At 48.7% G+C, this 22713-nt stretch overlaps 2 protein-coding genes across 4 annotated transcripts; one reads left to right on the top strand and one right to left on the bottom strand.

Moving 5' to 3' along the window:
• The first annotated feature begins 1970 nt into the window (after positions 1-1970).
• On the top strand, positions 1971-7014 carry DERL3 (derlin 3). Of its 3 annotated transcripts, none has more exons than XM_075041626.1 (7): positions 1971-2124; positions 2284-2349; positions 3015-3088; positions 3596-3689; positions 5143-5338; positions 5728-5818; positions 6127-6524. In XM_075041626.1, the coding sequence occupies exons 1-7, from the start codon at positions 2032-2034 to the stop codon at positions 6215-6217; spliced, it is 705 nt and encodes a 234-aa protein (XP_074897727.1). In that variant the 5' UTR covers positions 1971-2031; the 3' UTR covers positions 6218-6524. The 3 variants fall into 3 exon arrangements, with proteins under 3 accessions (XP_074897727.1, XP_074897725.1, XP_074897726.1); XM_075041624.1 differs by having other exon boundaries at positions 1972-2124; positions 6382-7014; XM_075041625.1 differs by having other exon boundaries at positions 1983-2124; positions 2287-2349; positions 6382-7014.
• Positions 7015-9642: 2628 nt separating this feature from the next.
• SMARCB1 (SWI/SNF related BAF chromatin remodeling complex subunit B1) lies at positions 9643-22601 on the bottom strand. Its single transcript, XM_075041621.1, has 10 exons — positions 22382-22601; positions 20548-20659; positions 19851-19880; positions 18408-18537; positions 17678-17815; positions 16883-17010; positions 16165-16331; positions 15546-15736; positions 10960-11091; positions 9643-10010 (listed from the first exon to the last, which is right to left on the bottom strand). The coding sequence occupies exons 1-10, from the start codon at positions 22472-22474 to the stop codon at positions 9971-9973; spliced, it is 1161 nt and encodes a 386-aa protein (XP_074897722.1). The 5' UTR covers positions 22475-22601; the 3' UTR covers positions 9643-9970.
• Between the last annotated feature and the right edge of the window lie 112 nt (positions 22602-22713).

The raw sequence follows: 22713 nt of genomic DNA, 5'->3' as shown, positions 1-22713 counted from the left end.
AGCGGCTCCCCATGTTCATCTCAGCCTTGGTTCAAACAAGGAAGGGGCAGGAATCACAGTGCTTGAATTCAGCTTCTGGCTGGCATTGCCCACAGGCAGTGAGAGCAGATAGGAAGCCTCTAATCCCCCATCCAAAGGGGCAGGATATTTATTCCCTTATTTCATTTGTTATTCATTTATTCACTCTCAGTTCTTTGACTCAGTTGCTGCTTCTGCTGGGGCTGCAAGCTCTGTGGCATGCTGAAGGGCCGAGCTGCAGCAGCATGGCATTTGGGCTGAAGCAGCCACATGAACACGGGCAGCCCTTTGCAGAGCTCCTGGCCCTGATGAGGAGCTGTCTTTCCTTGTAAGCTCAGCCCTTCTCACCTGCCAGAGCTCTCACATCCATCCCAGCTCCCACCAAAAGCCTGTAACAACACAGCTAAGCTTATTGACACTGCTGCAGTTCGAGGTCCAAGTTTCCCCCTCCACTCCATTCCCAGGATCCCTAATGCAGCGCTGGCCTGGAGCGGTTTCTCCTTTCCCCCAAGCAGCCGGGTCAGAGACGGCTTTCAGCACCGCAGTGCCCGGGGCGCACAGGAACCCGTCCCCTGGTCTCATGGGAGCCCACCTGTCTCGTCTTCTCCCCTCTCTCCCCGTGTGTTGCTTTAACCTTCCGTCCCCTCATCTTCCAGCTGGGTTTTGTTCTTCATCAAAGGGCAGTCAGGGTGGAGGTGGTGGAAAACACAAAGACTCCCTCCCCCGCCAGTGATTTAATTTCCCATTAACTGAGGGTTTAAAGGGAAATCTCAGGGCTCATTAAGGCTCTGATGACAGCTTAACCTTCTCCTGCAGAAACCCAACACCAGGCCCGTTCCTCCGCCTGGAACCAGGGTGGCTGTAACATCAGACCTGACTCCTGAGCACGGCAGACAGCTCTGGAAAGCATAATCAGCACGAGAGTAGAAGATGTCAGGTTTATGCAGACCTTTATCAGATCATCCTTTCAAAGAGTGTTTTGTAATATATTTGACACAGCTACGGGAGGAGCAGAGACACCCGGCGCTCTCCTGGAGAGCCGAAGGCAAATGCTGTCACCATTACTCCCCAGGGCATCGCTGGGCACCCCCTGACCCACCGCCCCTGGTGGAACCACGCCGTCCCTTGGCTTCGGCCAGCGACTTCGCGCTGCCCGGTGCGACCTCGCACAGCTCGGGGAAGCGCCCTGTTGCTCCAACCAAGAAGCAGCAGAGGTTTTCGCACAAATGGCTAAAAACCCCAAGCCCTTTACGCATGAGTGAAGGCGAGACCCTTTGGACCAGCAAAGCTCCCCGCACACCAGCCGAGGCACTCACGCACCAGCCCCTTTTCACGGCCCAGCTCCCAGCGGCGTGTCCCTCTCCCTCCCAGCAACCGGCTGTCCCCAGGCCGCGGGAACAACCCGCGGACAGCCCCCGGGGCCGCGGCGGACCCGACCTGAGCGCACCGGACCGGCCGCCGGGGCGGGCCGGGGTGGGGCGGGGCTCCCGCCGGCAGGCAGCTCCCCGCCCCGCCCTGGGGGGGCGTGGCTGGGGCAGCGGGGGCGGGGCCGGGCTCCGCCCCAGCCCGCGCAGCCCCACCTCCAGGGCCCGCACCCTTAGCCCCGCCCCGGCCCCGCTGTCCCACCCTTTTCTCCCGCCGATTCGCCTTCTCCCGGGAGGCACGTGACCTGCTTTTTGCCTTCCCCGCCTTCCCTCAACGGCGGCTCACTGGGACCGCCCGCTGCCATTGGCTACCGGGGCTCGCCCCGCCTTCAGGAGGCGGCACCCCACGGCCTCTCCCCCCTCCCCCCCGCTGCCGGCCCGTCACCTGCTGCAGCGGGTCCATTCCGGGTTGGCGGCGGGTGGAGGCCGAGGGCATGAGGCGCACTCCGGTTGGCCAGCTCGGCGCCGCCTGTCGCGTCGGGATTGGCCGGGCGCGGCCCGTGGGGGCGTGGCGGCGGCGGCGCGCCGTTGGGGGGAGGAGGGGGCGTTAAAGGGCCCGCGGCGCGGCTGGGCGCTGTCGCGGTGCGCCATGGCGTACCAGGGCTTCGCGCAGGAGTACCTGGGCATGCCGGCCGTGACGCGGGCCTACACCACCGCCTGCGTGCTCACCACCGCCGCCGTGGTGAGGGCGTGCGGGGTCCCTGCGGGGGGGGGGCTGTGGTGGGGAGGTCAGGGTCCCCGAGGGGGTGCCGTGCCGTGCTGCGGTGGGGGAGCCAGGGGGCTGGCTGAGGGCAGCGGGCTGCCGGCAGCGGGTGGCAGCTGCTCTGCCTGTCTCTCACAGCAGCTGGAGTTCATCACCCCCTTCCAGCTGTACTTCAACCCCGACCTCATCTTCAGGAAGTTCCAGGTGAGGCCTCGCCCGGGTGCCGGGGCCCCTCTTGCCCCTTCCCAGCGAGGGGTAGGTCCGGCAGGCTGGGCCCTGGGTGTCCTGCTCCCCAGGGTGGTTGGGGAGTGCCGTGTGATCCCAAGGGGCTTTGTTCCCACTACTCCGGCGTTCCTGGGTTGGCAGGAGCTGGGTCGCCCAACATGGTGTCCCCTCTTGTCTTGTCACAGGTGCCTGGATGGAGATAACTTCTTCCAGCCTTTCCCTGCCATACACCGCCTTGGTGTTTCCTTTTTTCCTTTACTCAAAACCTGTCTCTTCCTTTTCTGTGACACTGAGACGTTTGGCCAACTGATGTCGGGCTGGGTGGGGAGGGCTTTATCGTAGAGAGGCGTGGACAGTGATTTACTTTGGTTTGGGGTGCTGAATTGTGGCTGTCCGACCCTTCCAGAAAAGTAGAGAAATCTTCTTTCCCGCACCTGGAAGGGCAAGATACTTTGATGTGGGCAATGGAGGGAGGTCAGTCCCACGTGGAGGTGGTGCAGCTCTTTGGTGTCCTGGGGTAGTTCTGAGTGGATGGGTGCATGACTGGGCATCCCCAGTGGATAGGGTGATGGGCTGCTGTACGTGTGATGGGGAGAGACCTGTCTGTCCACCTCCTTCTCTCTCTCCTCTCTCTTCTCTTTCAGATATGGAGGCTGATCACCAACTTCCTCTTTTTTGGGCCCCTGGGATTCAGTTTCTTTTTCAACATGATATTTCTGTATCCTTTGGTCTCAGTGAAACTCTCTGCTCCCTTTTTGGCTTAGATGCAATTCCCCCTGTCCCATCTTCCTCCCCGGGCTGACTTGTCTTGGCAGCAGTCTAGGGCTATGGATTCTTCCCTTGGCTCTTTTGGCCTGAGCTGAAGCCATCCACCCAACAGCTGTGGCCACCTCCTGTACCTCCATCTCTGCTTGCTGCAGGGCAGCCCTTGCCAAAAGGCTGAAGAAGCTGGCAGTGCTGCTGCGGCTCATGCTGGAGAGTAGTGCCCATTCCTGGGGTGAGCTCTGGTTGGAGCACAGCAGATGCCTCTTTCTCTCCCTGGGGTCAGTGGTATGAGGTGAAGTTTGCATTGTTCTGCTCTGGGGCTTGGACACCTGGCTGATGGCTTCCTGTGATGAAATAGCTTGCACCTGGCTTATTCCCTGTATAGTCATGCTGTGGGGACACAGGGTGGCCAGCTGTTAATTTCCTATACTGCAACCCCTCCCTTCTCTCCTGCTCTCAGGTACAGGTACTGCCGCATGCTAGAAGAAGGCTCCTTCCGTGGAAGGACGGCTGACTTTGTCTTCATGTTCCTCTTTGGAGGGTTTCTCATGACAGTATCCTTTTGAGTTGGTTGAGGCTCTTTGGTGTCTTCTGAGATGCTGTGAATAGCGTGGGGCTTGTCTGCTGGCTCTCTGTATCCCAGCTGTATTGTGTAGTCTGTAGCAGGTACCTGCCTGCTGAGCAGGACAGCTGGCTTATGAACCTTCTTGGTGCCATGGGGCAGAGAGCTTTGTTGTGCCCCAGGCCTGCCAGGCACATGCCCTGAGGCTTGGTAGAGCTCTGGTGAGCATGTGGTGGAGGGACAACTTCTGGCTCTACAGCAGCAGCTTGTGCTCCTCATCTTGCCCACCCTCGTCTCCTGGCCTGTGCCTCACCCTTAGAGCGGAAGAAAAATACAGGAAAAGCTGCCTGGAAGTGCTGATGCACCCGGCAAGGGGATGGGCTGCCTGATCCCAGAAGAGGACATGTGGCAGTGTGCTTGGGAAACTCAGCCTGAAAAGGAAGCCCGGTGTTACGCTCTGCAAGAAACCACCCAGCCGTGTCAGGGCAACTGTGTCTGCACTCTACTGGGTGGAGCAGACTGGAGTGCTGCTACGATTGGCATGAGGCTGGGTCAGAAAATGGAGCTGCAGCTGAAGGGAAGAACACAGAACCATAAACACAAGGAGTGGGGTGACTACGTACTGTCTGCCATCGGCACGCTGGGCAGCGTGAGCCCAGCACTCTGTCCTTGCAACCTGTTAGTGGCTGGAGATACCATCACATATCTTAAGGAGTTCTTTTATTGTAGGATGAAATAGTCTGGATGGGGAGAAATACCTCCCTCCCAAGCATAAAATCTTTTCTGAATGTCTTGCTGTTGTCTTATGCAGACAGCTCAGAGCACTGTTCTCCCCACAGTGGTCTGCATGAAGCTGTCTGAACTCTTGTGGCTGTTGGCCATCCTCGGGTGTTTGGCTAGTCAGTGTCTGGGTCCCTGCGGCAGCTGCGTGCTTGGCCATAGGGAGATTTGGAGTCTAACTGCAACAAGGGCAGGGGAATATTTTGCCTCCAGCTGCCTCCTTGTGTCCTGGAGAAGAGGGCTGTGAATGGCAACAGCCATCTCGCTGCTGAAATTCTTCTGTAGAAGGCAGATACTGAATGGAACGTGTGGCACATACTAAAAACTAGCTCACAAGTGCTCTAACAATATGAAGGCCCTTATCAGAATGTCATATTTGCTGGTCACTTTGTAAAGGTGACTATATGAGCTCCCTGGTCTTTGATGGCTGTGGAAGGTAGATTAAGGAGTGAGCAGTCTGTACGTGCCACTCCAGAGTGTCTTGCTCTGGGGTGGCAGGGAGGGAAATTCGGTGTGCCATGCCAGCCCAGGAAAGGTTTGGTGGCATGGGCAATATGTTGCATGCTGTGATCAGCTGCCTGTAGTTCTGGGTTTCCTAGTCACAAGGCATCCTCTGCTGCCTGCAGGTGGTGGGCAGGTTTTTTCCTTGACTCGGTAGTTCCTAGCTATTTGGACTCTTTGCCAGCCTGTTTTTCCTGGGCCAGGCTTTCACCATCATGCTGGTGTACGTGTGGAGTCGCAGGAACCCATACATCCGCATGAACTTCTTTGGGCTTCTTAACTTCCAGGCCCCCTTCTTGCCCTGGGTCCTGATGGGATTCTCTCTGCTCCTGGGCAACTCCATCATCATCGACTTACTGGGTAAGTCAAAGCTGGTGGGTGCTGGGAACAAGGGCCCTTTGCAGCTGCAGTGCTCTCAATTCTCATAGATGCTACTGGGGCACTAGCATGGTTTCTTGGTTTCATCTTATTTCAGATGGTGGATTTCCTAAAGTGAGCTGGCTGAGGCTGCTGGGTGGCCAGCCTCCTGCCTGAGCTCTTGCTTGTGACCTGTGTTTTGCTATGTCTTCCACAGCATCAGAAGTTGGGCACAGCAAACAGCCCGGCCCTCTGGCACTCTGGTGGGAGCTGGGATGTGGGTACACAGCTGAGGGATTCTTGGAGCTTCATCCTGCTTAGGCTCCCAGCAGCTCTGGGTCAGCTGGCAAAGAGTCACAGCTGGGCCTGACCTTCCTGACATCTCTCCCCAGGGATTGCAGTGGGTCATATCTATTATTTCTTGGAAGATGTTTTCCCCAACCAGCCTGGAGGAAAGAAGTTGCTGTTAACCCCTGGCTTCCTGTAAGTAAAGCCAATTCTTTCTGGGCTTTGCTGTGTTGCTTTGCAACCTGGATCACTTTCATAGCAAACTGTGGTCTGTGACAGCATGGGGTGACTATAGGACGCATTGCATGCTGATAGCACCTCAGCTTGACAGTTTATGCCTCTGCTGCAGAAAGCACTGGCACTTTGCACGTTATATACATATGTACACATGGTCCATAAAGCAGTTGCTGTTACCTTAAGCTTTGCTAGTTGAACTGGAGTGTTCTTACTGCTTGTGGAAATGCTGGATACAGGTAGGATTTTTTTCTGATGTATTTCTGTAGTTTAAGAAAGCAGAATATGTTCTGCTTCATGCTGAGGATCAAAGCTGACCTAGAGATCAAGGAAGCAGGTACTGTCGTGGTTACATATTGAGCTGAGCAAAAGAACAGTTAGGGCTGCTGCAGTAGGCAGGTGGCTGTGGCATACAGCCAAGCCCTGTGAAGGGCTATAGGATGTGCCTAGGAGGGCTGAGGGTTTTGTCCTTGGCTCACTTTCCTAACCTGCCTGCTTGGTGGGATGGGCACGTCCCTTGCCAGGAAGATGGTATTTGACACGCCTGAAGAGGATCCCAATTATAACCCTCTCCCTGAGGATCGTCCAGAAAACCAACCTAGAGACCAAGACCAGAACCAGCAGCAGCATCCACAGTAACACAAGGGACTTCTCCATGTGGCCAGATTCCTCTCTTCCGGCTGGACTTATGCTGTGGCCCAGAGATCCTACTGGAATAACACCAGTTGCCATTCCAATGTGTAATGTTTCACTGTTTGTATGGGTAACCCATCTTCCCTTTTTATAAAGTGGTTCCACAGAGCTTTGCACATAAGAACACATGAATGCTTATGGAGGTGTCCTAGGGACAGGGACTGGAAGTTGTGATGGCTCCTCAGTTACCCGGGGGGGAATAAGTATCAAATGGGGTATTAAACCAATTACTCCTTCTCTTGCTGTTAATGACTTGCTGTGTGCCAGGTCACTCTTGTCCTCTGTACAAAGACTAATGCTCCTGGCTCTCACTGTTGTGAGACATCTTTGTGGGCTTTCAATGAAGTAGTACTCCCAACTCTACCATGGTAGAATGCAGCTCAGCCTCTTCCTTTCCTCTAAGTCCCCCACTCCTTTTTTTGGTTGTTTCCAAAGAGTCTTTACATTAAAGTCTTTATTTTTCAGTTGTGTGTCCATTTCTGCCAGGGACAGAGACAGCAATTCACCAGTACTCATCAGGAATTTGTTCAAAACTGCTGGCCTGCTTGCTTGGGCTTTTCTTTTTTGGTGGGCAAAGCAAAGTTCAGGCTAGCTGGAATGTGTCCTTCCCCTCTCCTGTCAGCAGGACTGCAGAGCATGAGGAGGGGGGCGGGGGTGTGTCTGGTTGGACAAAGGGATGCCTGGGAAAGGACAGGGGACAGAGCCAGACACTTGATCCAGGCAGTGACTGGAAGTAGCACTTGACACTAGTAATAAAGGCTGTCTGCACATGCAGTGTAATTCCACTCTTGTTGAATTTTTTTAGTTCTGAAACTTAAACATCTGAATTTTAGGGGAAAACTAAACAAGCTAGTCCCTTCCATGAACAGCTGTACTAAATGGATTTGGTCATTCTTGCTAATGCAGTACACAGGTGTGCTTGCACCAGACCTCAAAGCCTTTGGAGTAAATCTGCAAATATATCTTAGCAACATTACCAAATGAGCTATCCTGTCTGCTCAGCTAGACAAGCTTGCAAGCAAACCACTACTAAAACTGCTAAGAGAAATGTGAGTAACCAGCATCCAATTAAGAAGAACGATATAGAAGCCTTGTGGCAAAGGAAGACTGAACCACAGCCTCCCCTGCTCCCACCTCCTCTGTGGGCTTCCCATGAGAACACCTTTTTTATGAAAAATCAGACTTAATTTGAACAAGCTATTTTGCTGCACTTGTTTCCTTCTAGGAAGAGGATGCAAGAACTGTACAGATAGTAATCTTGTTCTGGGAGACACAGTGGTACTAAAGGCTCAGCAGCCTCAGACTTGACAGGTACTTGCCATGTGCTTTGCTCATGACATAGTAACACAGAGCTGGTGTTTCAATCCCTGGGAAGAGTTTGTCTTTAAGGTCTACAGATGTTCTGTTTTGAATTGCTTCTGAGATGGGACTTTGAAATGCAAAATCTGGGCTATGCTTTTAGCTAGGGTACTAGATTAACCTAAGCAGTTGTGATTATAGAGCAAGAAAGTTGCTCCCAGCTGTTGCCTAGTAGTCCTAATACATGGAGAAAGCTGGCTGAAGTTCTCATCTTTCTGGGACTTGGCCCCCTGGACTATCCTGCCTTGCCCCTGGCTGCTTGGAGGGACAATTCCTACAGCCTCTCTGGGGCTTGAGAAGCAGAGGGAGGCACTTGTAAACCAGCCACAGAAGCTGTAGTCCTTGCATGTCCATGCCTTGTGAATTTTAGGATGAGGTAACCACAAGCTTCACAGCAATTCAAAAATTGCATCACAGATGCTAGTTTAAGGCTACAGCACTCTCGTGCTTGTTTTGGTCAAATTCCCTGAAGAGGCTGCTTGCAGAAGTACCTGATCATAACAAAGAGAGGCTGAAATGTTCTCATGGGAGTTTTTATGTCCATGAGGCAAAAATATGTTTTTACACGTGAGGCCAAGATGCAGCAGGAGTCCTAGGTTTTGTGTTCCTTGCCGAAATAACCTTTCAACCTCTTTAATAAGGAATAATGGATAGAGTACCACTCTGGCACTGGAGCCTAGAATAAGACTGCAATGATATGATTGCTAAATTGCAAGTTTGTGGTTCCTGCAGACTAACATCTGGAAAAAGTTCCCTCCCACCCAGGAATCAGAACTGGCTCTGCTATTACTCAAGTCTACACATGATAAATTAAGGCTGGAAAGTGTTTTTTGACTGTGCTAGCAGTGTGGGTGGATCAGCAAGGACTGTAAAACCCATTGGCTTTATGATAAAGGCCTGAACGTAATGTCAGGCTGCCAGCAAAATCTGCTCTGCTTGCAACACTCATCAGTTCTGGCAGTGAATGGTAGGAACTCTTATCAAAAAGAGCTGGTGTACCTCAACAGCAAGGTAGGTTCTAATTAGTTTTTTAAGCAAGCTTGATTTTTTTAATCTCACTTCAATGGATTTTCTGTTTTTAAACTCCCCAGGGAAAGACAGGTTGTTTCTGGGGTTGCAGAATCCTGACACTGTAGTGCTAAGGGTACTGAAGACACCCACTTTGCTTTGGGTGCTCTGTGCAGTGTAACTGGCAGCTGTGTGCACTGACAATGACCACAGCAAAGCCACTCGCTGAAAAGCAGCTGTAGTCTCGGTGATTGCAGGCTTCAGCTTTTGTACCAGTTCAGAGACTTTGTTTTCCAGATTCAGTCTTCACAGAAAAAAGGGTTCACCACACACCAGGTTGACATCTGACAGAAATGAATGTTACATCTGTGACTTCAGTTCAACTGTTCTACCCTTGTCAAGTAAGCCAGCTGAACACCTCACTGAGTTCATTACAGACTGCACCAAGTGTGGTAACAGACCAGTCCTTTAGAGAGTTGTTTGCTGCTTCTAGTTTTAAGTCTCATTCTCACTTTCCCTGCAGCAAAAGGTTGCAGGCTGTTTTATCTATCTGTTGAAGTAAAGCACTCTGTTTCCACCACGCTTCAGGAAAACTGAAGGCATGTGACTATTCAGCATTATACTCAAAAGCATTAATACTAGGCCCTGGGACTGCTCAGTTACCAGAATAGCACAAAACACAGTGAGATTCACTATTCATTCAAACCTACTGAACTCAACCTAAGTAGTATGCATTCCTTTTATTTAAAAAGTTGTCCTAATAGTGCACGTTGCACCTATACAAAAGAATCTTTACACTGTCCACACACAGGTATATAAGGGCTCCAACAGCTGCCACAGGTTTCGGATAGATCACGTGCTAACGCAGTGTTCTTGCTACGTGGCATTTAGGTGGAGGGGATGGGGGCAGAAGTCAGCAGTACTGGGAACTCTTGGCAAGTGGAATGTGTGTCCCCTTCAGGGACAGAAATACCCCTGCCAATCCTAGATCCATTTGGGGAGAGGAGAAGGGATAAAGTCTGTAGGAAGAGCACCAGTGTCACAACAGGAAGATTACCAGGCTGGAGCAGTATTGGCCAAACGTCTCATGCGCCTAGGAGGGAGAGAAAGAGGTACAGTAAGTGCTGTGTTACAGTCATGTGAAATCTTATTAAAACCAACACTTTTGGGGAGACTGCCGCAGCTTTGTGAACTCTGTAAACAGGTTTATTGCCTAGACAGACTTCCTTGGTCACCTGAGAGTGCCCCTGTTGACAAGGCTAAGACACTATTCTCAGAACAGCTTTTAGGGCACTTTTGCTGATTAACTTGAACTGATCACTACTGAAAACTATTCAACCAGCCATAGCTAAGAAGCAAAATAATTATGAATCTTAATCAGCAGTAAAAACATCCTGGTAAAGAGCTGAGCCAGCATATTTACTGTTCCCACAATGTATCTTTTGGAGACATTCTAGCAGTTCATTTTTATCTGCCAGGAGCAATTTCACCAAGTAGGAGCAAGTGCTCTCAACTGCTTGTCAAACATCACTTAGCAGGTCTCTGGTGGGCAGAGCTCCTCCTGGAATCACAACAGTGCTCCTGCACGCTGGCAAACAGGTCGGCATCAGTCAGGCTGGAGCTGGGAGCTTGCCCATTCCTACATCAAACAGCACTTTACCCTACATAAAAGGAAGCCTTGTGGCAGGATTCTAGGTAGCATGACAGTGCATGAAACTCCAATATTTTTGATGAATGCCTTCCTATAGGAACAAATCCCCCTGCACAAGCAGAGAGCCCAGGGAAAACTAAAAATAAATAAATAAATAAAAAGGAAACGTTGCTTCAAGCAGGAGATGGTTGAAGTAGAGATTTAAATGTTTGTGCAGCAAGGTGCTAACAGTTTAATATCCTGAAGCTAAAGGGATATGAGTTTCTGTTGTGGTGTGCAAGTTTGAAATCCTGCCAGTTGGCTCTCAGCAGAGAAAGACAAACATCAAAGCTTTTAAATTCTGTCTTAAGAGACAGGCCAGAAAGAGAACAGTCTGAACGAGTGGCAGCACCTTGTATTTCTGTCCTGGTCTCTGATCTTCTTCTCCATCTCGGCATCTGTGAGGGTTTCCAGAAGAGGGCACCACTGGTCAGCATCCCCCGTGTTGCGAATAGCAATTTCCACAGTCGGCAAAGGGTTCTCGCTGCATGGCAGGGCAGAAGGCAACAAAGCAACATCCATCAGCGGTCCCAGAGCACTCCTCTGGGTTACCAGCCCAGATGCAAGACACAAGGACAACAGAGCGTCATTTACAGGGTTTCAGGCTCAAGCGTTCATTCTTAGCCCTGCATAGTACAGTCTGGTTCCCAGGAGCACACGAGGGTCTGATGGTTACAATCTTGTGGAGCCTGAAGTTTCTGGGAAACCAACTATGACCATCTCCTTTCACCACCAGAGAGGGGTTTGTCAAAGCAACCATGGCTGACGCAGTTCTCTCCCACAAAGGCCATTACGTAACTGGCTGACAGTGTTCAAACCCAATTAAGCACAGGCAAAGTTCATACCAGTTTATTAGTGCTGGAAGCACTTCTCCCAGAGTAGCAGCTGAGCAGAGACTGTTAACAGGGCTCTTGGTCTAGCTTTGCCTTTCTGCAACTCTGACTTCCTAGGTGTAGTTTGCCTAGCACACCTCTGACAGCTCTTCCCTGGGAAAAGTCTGACTTTCTGGGAGCCTGGTGGGATGGGAGCCTGATGGGAACAAACATCGTTCTCCCAATTGCCAGGGAAAGGGTCATCTTTTAGGACCTGCTGTTGCAACCAGAGGCTGTGGCTACTTCCTGCACAAGTAAAGAAACACCAGGCTCTGTCCCAGATCACAAGATCTGCTCCTCAGACATCTCTCTGCCCTAACCAGCTGTATTATCACATGCACAAAAATATTTACTGCTTCACTAGCTACTTTTCAGTAAAAGTCAACAGGAACTGACTAGGAGTAGCTTCCCAAATATTGACAGTGGAGCCGGAAGCCCAGCATAAATACAGAGGAGCCTCAGAATGTAAATGTTTGCTTTGAATTCTAGAAAGCAGCTCAGCCTGAGCCGCAGGAAGTGTGTGTGTGAGAAGCCCTCCGGCAGGTGTGCACACACATCTGGCCCCCTCCACAGGGACATGCCTCCATGCACAGGATTTCAGCACTCATGGGCAGCCCTCTCATTCCCCCAGGAACTCAAATGCTAATCGCCATGAGAACAGACAACATCTGCATAAAAGCTATTGATCTAGAATAACAACTCTACAAAGTAATGCTACAATGAAAAATTAATCCAGTGCCTTTGGTATCTGATCCTGGGAGGAAGCTTTAGTCAAATCTACTTCCAGTACTGCTGACATCCACTAAGCAACACTCAAAACCAGGAATTTCATCTTATCCCCAGATTGCTACACGTTCCAGGCTAAATGGTAGATCTTAACTGGCTTTTTTGACTTGATAGCATGGTCTCTACGTCATTTACTATGCTTAACACTGAGCACCCACTAGAATTAAATGCGGGTTGGAAAACCAGCCTCATGCACATAACTTAATTGCAAGCCAACTCAGATACCACATTCCTTTAGCAAAAAATCAGAGATAAACTGAAAAAAATTCTCCCTCATCTCTCATCTACATCTCATCCAAAGTAAGACAGCTCCTCCTCCCGTTATTTTCTGATGAAAAGGACAGTGCTGCTGGCAGAATGACTGAAATGCACTGTCAGCTGCAAGATTCCCAGGGGAGCAAGACACTCCCTCTGCTAGGGTGCAGGCCTCTGGCAGTAGTGTCATGGGCATGCCAACAGGGCAGGGAAACATCTTATTTTGGAAAAGGTGACCCCTCAGGCACATAGATTTGGTGTGTGACAGAACCTGTGCCATCATTCAGGTCTCAAAGGCAAAAACTCTGGCTATGAAGTGCTGTTTGCTGCCACTAGAAACCGTACCGAGGGGAAATCATCATAGCACACCATCCCCCTGAAAATCCCATAAGCATCAGTTAACTGTCTGCTTCCAGTGCTGCCCCTTCCATTGGGCTTTCAGGCTCTCCTTGTTCTGCACAGAGCAGGCCATCTGAAAGTACTGCCCTGGCTTTCATCAACAAGAAGACAGTTTCATCTCTCCCTCAGATGATTAAGAGGCACATGACTTCTCAAACCCCCAGTCCCTCGACATACTAAGGTTCTTTTGATACATCTAAAGCAGACCCTTTCTTACATCACTGGAATGACTTTGGAGCAACCACCACTCCTGTGGTTTGGGAATTCAGGAACTAACTAACCACAGAACCCAAATATCATTAATCACTCTAAGGTTTCAAAAGTACTCCTTTGCTGGAAGGAAAAAGGGAAGAGGAGGACATGTTTTTACTATGACACAAAACGAGGTTTAAATTAGATGGTTTTTCTTCCCTGAACAGTTCATGTCTACGTACTTTGTTCTGTTGCGGTTCCCTTCCTAGTTTTCTATTCTTCCCCTTGCAATATTGCCATAGTCTAAAGAAGGCCTGAAATCCACCTGTTTGAAGTACCCTTAAAAGGAAGCACTCTTGAATAACCATGGCCAGATACATGTTTTTAAATAGAATACCATGAAGTTGGCATTAATATATCTGACCGAGCCTGGGCAGCACTGACTAAAACTTTACTTGCTGCAAGTTACAGAGACCGATAGGAAGCAAAGGGAGAAATGAACCCCCTTCACAACAGTAACCTGTACACAGATTAATTTCTTAACTCTGATATCTGCAATACATGGAGAAGCACAGGAAGGAGGGAGAGCATTTAGTGTCCACTACATGTGGACAAAGCCTGCCTCTGACACACCAAGTGACAAGAATTAGGAACAAATGCCCTGTGGGCTGGGAGGCAGTATGCTAAAAAGTTGTTGAAGTAAATTAACTGGGAAGGTAAATAAATTGTGAATAGAAAAGAGGGCTTCCTGGCCAGCATGGTGTGAACAGGGCCACCTCTCTTCTTCAAGGAAGATACGAAGAAGAAAGCTCAAACTCCTGGGAATGCTCAGGCAACAAGGAGTCCTACTAAACCTTACGGAAATGAACTCACTCCTTGCCATAAGCTAGCTTAAACTATAGACTAAAGTATACTTCACACTGGCTCCAAGAACCGCGCCTACCAGCAGGGACACTTTTACTCTCTGGTACTGCAGGCCACAATGCAGACAGTGCTAGCTCAGTTCTGTCATAGTTATAACACACTCAGCAGCAGGGGAGAAGAGGCAGTACTACAGGTATCAGATTCCTATCTACCACCCTCCAAGTTCCCATAATTTCTCAGGAATGCACACTCATTGTTCTGTTGTTACAGTTGGATACGGTCCCATGCTGGATCTGCAAATATCAGTGAGCTGTCATGGATGTTAAGGTAGAAGTCACCTCGCCACCTCCATAAGGAGAAAGGACATCAGCAGGATGGACACACAGTCTAACAGTTTCAGTAGAAGAGTTTAATTCCCATGTGGTAAGGGGTGCCTTTCCATTTTCTAATATGAACCACTCTGGGGATCATTTTAGAACCAAGTAGTTGCTGTGGAAGATTTTCAGGATAAAAATAACCTCCAGAGGAAGCAAAGTGAAACTAGTGGAAGAGCAGCTGTTCCAGAGCAGATCAGTGCCCGTTTTCCACAGAAGGCTGACCAGACAGGAAACCTTCTGATGGAGGAGGAGGAGGAAGGAGCAGAGCTCAATGGCAGCAGCCAGCTGCCTCACAGCCTCCACCTCCTCCTTGCTTAACCCCACACCAACTACTCATTGCCCTCTCCCTGAGGTAGGACAGGGCTGGGCATGTTTCCCTTTGCTGCCAGGCAGGTCATCCTGCTTCCTTGAACTGACCTCTACAAAACTGCTGTCAACAGTACCATTCCCTCACCTCTGCAAATACATCATTTGCTGAACTCTCAAACTTCCTTGACTGTCACCATGACCTGAACTCAAAAAAAAAAAAAAAAAAAAAAAAAAAAAAAAAAAATCACAGCACACATTAAGGGATACTTACAACCTGCAGACTCAGCAACATGCTGAGGATAACATCAGTACAGTAACTCACCACAGAACACTGCACAGCACAACTGGAAACGATTATCATTAGGAGACAAGTTACAAAGCTGACTAATCAAACCTGACACTGCTGCATTCCAGCTGTGAGAAGGGCCCACGATCAAGCCAATTTTAACATCAGCTGGGGTAGAGAGCTACAGTTTATATCAGTCTTAGCTCAAAACACCAAAGCTTGAGACAGTGCATGGCCCAAGTTAGGCAAAGCCAACAAAACAGAAATGTATCCGGGGCTCATCGTCATCATGAGCATGCTTTAGAAGAGGGAGACGCAAGGTATTCAGTCACTGTTAATTACAACAGACTTTCATTCTGCAGCAAAAGCTGACATTTCATCAATATTTGGTCCTGAAATGTATTACACCCAACAGGAGAAGATTCCTGAGCACAAGCACAAAAAATTGTAAGGAGGACAGAATGGGTGCAAGCCATAAGGACCAATTTCAAATGAAGCTTTCTGCATCAGGTCAGCTGTTCTAAGATTCACTGATGCCAATACCCGTGAAGTACAAACACACACCCACGGCCGTACTAGGAAGATGACAGTTCTGTACCTGAAGGCATACGTCTTCTGATGCCAACTCAGCTGTCCCCGGATGCTGTAGGCAATAGTTGTGACAAACTCCCCACCCAGGCCAAGCTCTGAGCACAGCTTCAAGGCAAACTTCTCCGGCGAATTCTCCTTCTCTGACATGTCCCACTCAAACTGGTCTACGAGGGAGATGTTCCCTACATGGATGTTTAGCTGGAGACAAGGGACAAAACATGTCATTTGTTTCCATTCTCACAATAGTTTGTCAAAGGTCATTCAACTGAGGAGACAGAGGCTGGAGAAGCAGAGTAGTAACTCCTAGTTCACTGTATCTGCAGAGCTCTTTAACTGAATTCTTAATTCCAGTAGCATGAAGACAACTTGGCTTTGCTCACCAAGGTTCAGTTCTTCCAAAAGAACATGACAATGCTTTAACTGAACTATTTCATCATCTCAGGGGCTGCTAGCACATGAATGTTTAATAATCTGCCACCTTGGTTCTGTTCTCAATACAAAGGACAAAATGCAATCTGGACACAGAACTGGAATTAAGAGCTCCTTTGCCCCGAGGGAAGCCTTTGTACTCTTACTCCACCATAACATAACTAGACAAACCCAAATGGTTCAGCTCTCTGTATTACCTTAATAATAACTCGTTGGTCTGACTGATCTTCTAGGATACTGTCAGTTGGGTACGACTCGATCTGTTGTCGGATGGCAGAGGCAATAGCAGGGACAAAGGTCAGAGGATTCAAATCCAGGTCATCGCAAAGAATCTCAGAGAACATTTCTGGGGTCATTAGCTTTTCTGATACAGAACAAGAACGAACAGACACCGTTAACTTTCTCAGAAATCAATGTCTGCCACTTACAGAATGCACAAAATTAATCCCACAGTGTGACAAAGGGAATTCCAAATGCATCACCTTTTGTATCAGGTTTGTAAGGACAAGCACACCAACATAGGGACTTAAAGCCTTCTTTACTTGCTCCACAGAGACAATGTAGCTATGGTCTAATAATCCACATACATAAAGGAGCCATATACATTAACTGTTCTGTATTTAAAGTATCTCAGCTAACAGAATAGTCTTGGACCACTGAGCTGATGAACTGGGTCAGGAGAATATGCCAGTTAAACTCTTCAGAATACACGTGTCCAGGAATGACTGCAACCCATGGAAGTGGCAGAGCATTCACCAAGAGACATGAGAGCTGAATACAGTCCAAAGCGGGAGAGCTTTAAAGCTTTGTGTATATGGGGCAAGGACATGCACACTCATGCTTGCTCTTTCTTCATATTTGGTGATGGATACAACTATCTCTCTCCAGCCTCATGAAACTCTCCTTCCTACATACCATTCATGTTCCACGTAAACGCATCTCTGAGTTTCTGCCCATCAATTTCCATATCAAGCCTGATTGGAACCAGAACCTCCGGCTGGGATGCATTCTCATGGATCACTGCTGGGTCATGGTCATCAAAGCTAATACGAAGAGCAACAACACAGTACATGCAACTAGCACATCTGGCATACATAGAGGGACGGCAATGTTTGTTGGAAGCAATCCCCACACTACAAGTCCCCGATCAGTCTTTTGACGGACTCCTCAATGCAAGCTTACAGGCCTGTGGCAGCCAAAAGTTTATCACCTTTTATTACATCTATCATAATACATTCCTGCAAATAAAACAAGGAAGCTTTCCAGGATTACATTTATCTTGGTGTCCTCAACTTTTATAATAGAAAATAAAAGTTAGTCATGAGCCACAGCAGCATTTTCCATTAAATATATTAGATCAAAGTTACTGGAATATGTCAGTGAGAGGCAGCCTGTCCTTCACAGAGAGGGTTTGCAGGCTGCTCAAATGACAACTGCTCAGCACATCAACGGAAAGTAGAAGGAACTCATCATGAAAAGAATGAACCATTTTCCTGACAAAAGGAAAGCCTCCTGTCTGAGCCATGGCTGGCCACTCTAAGGAAGAGCCTCAAGACATACAGTTTAACTAAGAACCTCCAAATTAGCGACCGGTAGGTCTTTTGTCGGTTAGAGATAAATCACAGCATTATATTAACTCATCAGCACTACCCCAGCAGCATGTCATTTTGGTAACAGTTTCCACTTTTCAGAAGCAGGAAGCTGTCTTACCACAGAGGGAATGTTCTCTTCTTATCCCTGCCCATGCGATTTCTGTTAATTGTTGTTGAGCATGGCACTGCATCCAGGTGATGAGAGCTGTTGGGCAGGGTTGGCACCCACTGGTTGTTCCTCTTTGCCTTCTGTTCTCTAAAGAAGGAGACTGCATGTTAAACTGCAGACCCTGAGCACCACTGCTGCTACTGAAGGAATGGTATCATTTTAAGCTTCAATGAGCTCCTGCTATTTTCTTCTGGAACCCTCAATAATATTGTTCCACTGAGAACCCATGTTCCACACTAGCCTCTGGGAAGCCTATTCTCCAGCTCACAATTATTCACCAGATATGAATCCAGGTGCACCATTATAAATACTAGGTTCGTACTTGGATGTTCTATCTATACTTTATAAAAGGACTGCTGAGAAACACAAGGTCTCCAGAAGACAGTACGTGCAGAGAGTGTGTTCTGCAAAACATCTGTTACAGCTGGAATGCAGTAATTGCAAGATGAGCTGTATCATCAAACACTTATGTTTTTCTTCCTGTTGTATGTGGGCAGTACCCAGTCCTTACACTCTGGAGATCTTCATTTGCCCAACACTGCAAACGACTGTTAGCACAGACTGGCAAGCACTCCCCTGCACAATGGCCTGAGTTTATGCAATTTCTTGTGCTTCCTGCCCAAGCTGACATCTTCCAGGCAGCTCTGTTCTGATCTTGGCCCTCACCGACACTGGTTACCTGAGGTAGGTAGGAGGTTCTGTGCTGATAGACACCGCCTTGTATTTCTCATCATTTCCATCCAAGATCTCTTCCACTTCAGAGGCCTTTAACAGTGTCACGCTAGTGGCTAATGTTGTATAGCCATGATCTATTACCAGGAAAGATGCCAATAATTAACATAGAAAAGTACTACATAGCAATGTAGCATTAATAGACTGCATAGTGAAGAGCCCTCCCTGATGCTACAGGAGGGACTAAAATAGGTTACCAAGTGGTACAAGTGTGTGCCCCAAAAGTCCTTTAGGCTTCATTTATCTTCTCATAGACATTTAATTTTCAAGAAAGGTTTTGACACAGCATTTTGTACACATGGGATAAAAGGATATGACAAAACTTTCCACTGTCATTTCTGAGCTGCCAGAAGCCTCCACCCTCCCTCACACACCAGGATGCTCTGCTGCTGGGGTAGATTACTTGCACTGGAGTGACCAGAAGCCCAGCCACAGTGCCTGGCACTAAAGAAATATAATCAAGTTTTGACATCAGGACAGCAGGAATAAACGTGACTTTCTTGGGAGCAGGGGTGAAATGTCTTAGTTAATACGTAGCAATCCTCACCACATTGCCTAGAAAAGAAATACAATTCACAAGACAAAAGCAGTATGACACCCTGGAATGGTCACGTAGTGATAGAGCCAAGATTTGCAAAAGGCATCAATATCTCTTTACCTTGTACAGCTACCTTGCTTATACTCTATTAAAAACATCTTTCATTTGGACTAAGTCAAGACACAGGGAGGGTTAGAATTATATGACCTTCCCTCAGGTACTACTACTGGATGAACCTCATTCTTCCAGGGTGCAACTTATTTACAGACTCAAGTAAGTTTCATAACAGAAATTATCAAAGATGGAAACAAACACTACAAAAACGAAACTTCAGAAAAAAGTAGCCCTTAAATCCTCATAATTATTAGATGAACTTTAAATCCAACATGCTTTTACTTAAGGAGAGGAAGAGAAGAAAAATTCTTTCCTACCCTGAGTTGCCCTTTGCAATCACATGATTTAGCCCTGCACACCTACATCTGCCAAAATGATGTAAAGTCTCTTCCACAGCTTTCTGGGAGGAAAAGCCCAGAAAAAAAAAAAATCCTCAGTGGACTTAAAAGTTGGAAACAGGAAGTCAATGATCAACAGAAAAGCTGATAAGACTTGGGAAAGGGGGAGAAACCTCAGGACAGCTCTTGCCGAATTAGAGAGACCACCTGCATTTGAGAGTCCCATTAGGGTTCTGAGAAAGAAGAGTTAAGCATGTGATCAGGATGCACAATTAGGGCAACCACAGGGAGAGATCAGAGGAAGAGGATTAGACATTAATATATATTGTAATAGCACCAAAGGTCACAGACGAGATTCTTCCTCTAGCACAGCTAAGAATAACAAGCGGATAAGACTTACATCTTCTGGGACTGTGAGACCGCTGATTTTCTGTTGGGGGGAAAAAAAAAAAAAAAAGAAAACAAAGCAACAGGTCAGCAGGATACTTGGAGGAAAGAGACATAAGTCCAGAATGAACCATTTATTTTTATTATGCTTTAGTCTAAAGAGTGTACAAGTCACGTTGCTAAGAAATTTAACTGCTTGTTATTAGTCCCCCACCAAAAATAATACTGAGGCAGCTGTATTCTCACTGTGGCAGTCACATCAGTGGCAATACACAATAAATTCTGGGAGGCATAAACATTCAGTCCCTGCAAAAAGCAGTTACACAAAACCACGCATTTTCAATGGAGCATACTTGCAACATTCCTGCCTATTTGACAGAAGAGACAAAGACGCCCCTCTTTGCCTGTAAAAATCTCTTCTGAAATACAGTATTGATTTTCAGAAGTGGCTTTTGCTTTGTGATGAATGCAGCCAACCCCAGGAAAGCCATGATGGAGGTTTCCATTTTAGAACATTTTTGATCAGTTGATGTTTGTTGCCAGGCTGAACCAGAAGCTACCAGTGCCACCACTGCAGAGTGCTCCATCACTGGGGCAATCTGAAGTGATTCGCACAGCCCTCAAGGTACAAAGTCTCTGAATCGCCAGAGACAGTTTTTCAAGGCAAGTTTCAGATAAACGTTACTGGGAACGTTTACTCATCTTCTCACCGTGTGAAGAGGCCACTATCTTCTTCCTTTCTTCCACTGTGGCTAGTCGCCTCCAGAGCGAGGGATATCTCTTGTAGAGGGAACCCCGAAACATACGTAAGTAGTTCCCCACCTACAAAAGAAAAGTGGAGACGTGGCCTAGTGTTCCTGTATGGCCTGGTATTCCATTTAGGAGATTTTTAGCAGAAGATGAAACAAATTCAGCTCTTTGTAATGATAAGAGGGACCTCCTAAGAGGGGTCTTTTTTGTTGTTTTTCATGATAGACTGACTGCACTGGGTCTGGCATCATATACCGCCGCAATTTTTGCAGCAATAGAGAAAACAAAGTTTTTATCAGCACTTATTTCACTAGTCTGATACGAAAAAACTCCCATCCGTTGACAATAAACCATTTAGTGGGAAAAACCCTCCATTTTCATGTATTTTTGAACAACCTAATCTTTCTTTACTTCAATTTGTTTCAATGCACAATGCTCAATAGGAATTAAATCAAACCAGATACCCAGATCTCCGACAGTTACCATTGTTACTTTGAACGCCTGTGCCATCTAGACTTTGCTCGAATACAGCAAATGCCCAGAGACTCGTATTTTGTTTTAAATCCTTTGAACGTGGAAAACGTGATCACTGCCAATAATCCTCTTTCAAATTTACTGAACATCTGTAAAGCAGTTCCATTCTTCCTGGCACAAGATCCTTACCTGTGCTGAAGGCTACTGCAGGACTTGCTGAACAACAGAACTATTTCTAGACTCTAAAATCAATTTTTAAGACTGGCAGTAGTACACTGGCAGACTGCCACACAATAAGGTCTTTATTCTTTGTTTGACAAGACTCATTTTGATCTTAACATCTACTTCCAGGTAATTTTTAATCGTATCTGTTGCTCTACAGTGCTCATCAATGGACAGAAACTAATGATAGATAAAAAAGGCAACCCTTTTCCTCCTTCCATGTGTCTGGTACGGCAGCCTCACAGATTAGCTGACTGCGGTTACAGATCTTCTTTCAAATCTTAATTTCACATGAGAGCGTGAAGGGACTTCAGCCACTGCTCAACCTATACAGCTGGCAATTTAACTTACCCAATATTTCCTTTTTCGCATCAAGTGGGGGGCTAAAACATTTTTTTCCAGTTTCCAACTGTGGTCACTTCCCTGGTGCTGAAGCACCAATGTTTCTTGCTTCAGTAAGGCTCATCTTCAGGGAGGCAGAGCAGCCTCTCAGCGTGAGAGAACGGTGTCAGCATATACGCTGGGTGCTAAAATGCTGCACCCTGCCATGTGTTGGCAAGACTCATTTGCACAAGGCTGAAGGAGCCGCGCTGGCTGATTTTGGTGTTGTTCCTAAGCACAAAGGCCTAGATGCGGACTTAATTACCTCACAACACGTGAAATAATCCAAAACTCCGAACAAACGTGCTACAAAAATTCCTAAGGTGAGTATGGGGGAGCGAGGCCTCAGGCTGCCATCAGGTGAGGACCCAGCCTCTACGTCCTCGTCGTGCGGGTCTCCAAGAGCCGCCCTTACTGGGAGCACTGGTCCCAGCACGGCTGAGGCTCTGGGGCAGAGCTCACCGTCCCCGTCCCCCCCAAGCAGAGCCCGGGCCCCCGCCGCGCCCGCAGGCGGGGAAGGGCCGAGGGGACCCGCAGGGGCTGGAAGGCCGCTGCCCCCCCCCACCCCCGACAGGCCTCCCCTCAGCCCCTTCCCCACCCCGAGCCCATCCCCCGACAGCTCCCCCGGCCCGGCCCGGCCCCCCGCTACCCCCGCAGCCTCCCCCCCGGGCCCCTCTATCCCGCCGCGGGGCCGCCGTTGATGCGCGGGGGCCGCACCTCGGAGCCGATCATGTAGAACTCGCCGTCCTCCTCCAGCTGGAACTTGACGGGCTTTTGCCCGAAGGTCTTGCTCAGCGCCATCATCATCATCGTGGCGGCGGGAGGGGGGCGGCGGGAGCGCCCGGCGTCCTGAGGGGGGGCCTGAGGCGGCGGCGGCGGCAGCGAGGGGAACGACGACGGGCGGCGCCGCGGCCTAGTCCAGCCGCCGCTCCGCGCATGCGCCGCCGCCGCGGCCCGCCCTCCCCCGGTCCCGCCTGAGGGGAGGATGGCGACGGGCGGGCAGCGCTTAGAAAAGAGGCGTTTTATTGGCGCGGGGCGGTACATAAATA

This window comes from Buteo buteo, chromosome 11 (assembly GCF_964188355.1).
Source record: "Buteo buteo chromosome 11, bButBut1.hap1.1, whole genome shotgun sequence".
NCBI lineage: Eukaryota > Metazoa > Chordata > Aves > Accipitriformes > Accipitridae > Buteo > Buteo buteo.
The sequence above is the reverse complement of the archived record's forward strand: the minus strand, read 5'-3'. Positions and strand labels throughout refer to the sequence as shown.

Excerpts from the sequence above, each read along its gene's own strand:
- DERL3 (XM_075041624.1), top strand. The coding sequence starts at position 2,032 with ATGGCGTACCAGGGCTTCGCGCAGGAGTACCTGGGCATGCCGGCCGTG. Across the intron at positions 2,125-2,283 it reads TGCTCACCACCGCCGCCGTG|CAGCTGGAGTTCATCACCCC; the intron begins GTGAGGGCGTGC and ends TGTCTCTCACAG. Across the intron at positions 5,339-5,727 it reads CATCATCATCGACTTACTGG|GGATTGCAGTGGGTCATATC; the intron begins GTAAGTCAAAGC and ends ATCTCTCCCCAG.
- SMARCB1 (XM_075041621.1), bottom strand. The coding sequence starts at position 22,474 with ATGATGATGATGGCGCTGAGCAAGACCTTCGGGCAAAAGCCCGTCAAG. Across the intron at positions 19,881-20,547 it reads GATAGTGGCCTCTTCACACG|AAAATCAGCGGTCTCACAGT; the intron begins GTGAGAAGATGA and ends TCCCCCCAACAG. Across the intron at positions 16,332-16,882 it reads GTTTACGTGGAACATGAATG|AAAAGCTAATGACCCCAGAA; the intron begins GTATGTAGGAAG and ends GTTCTGTATCAG.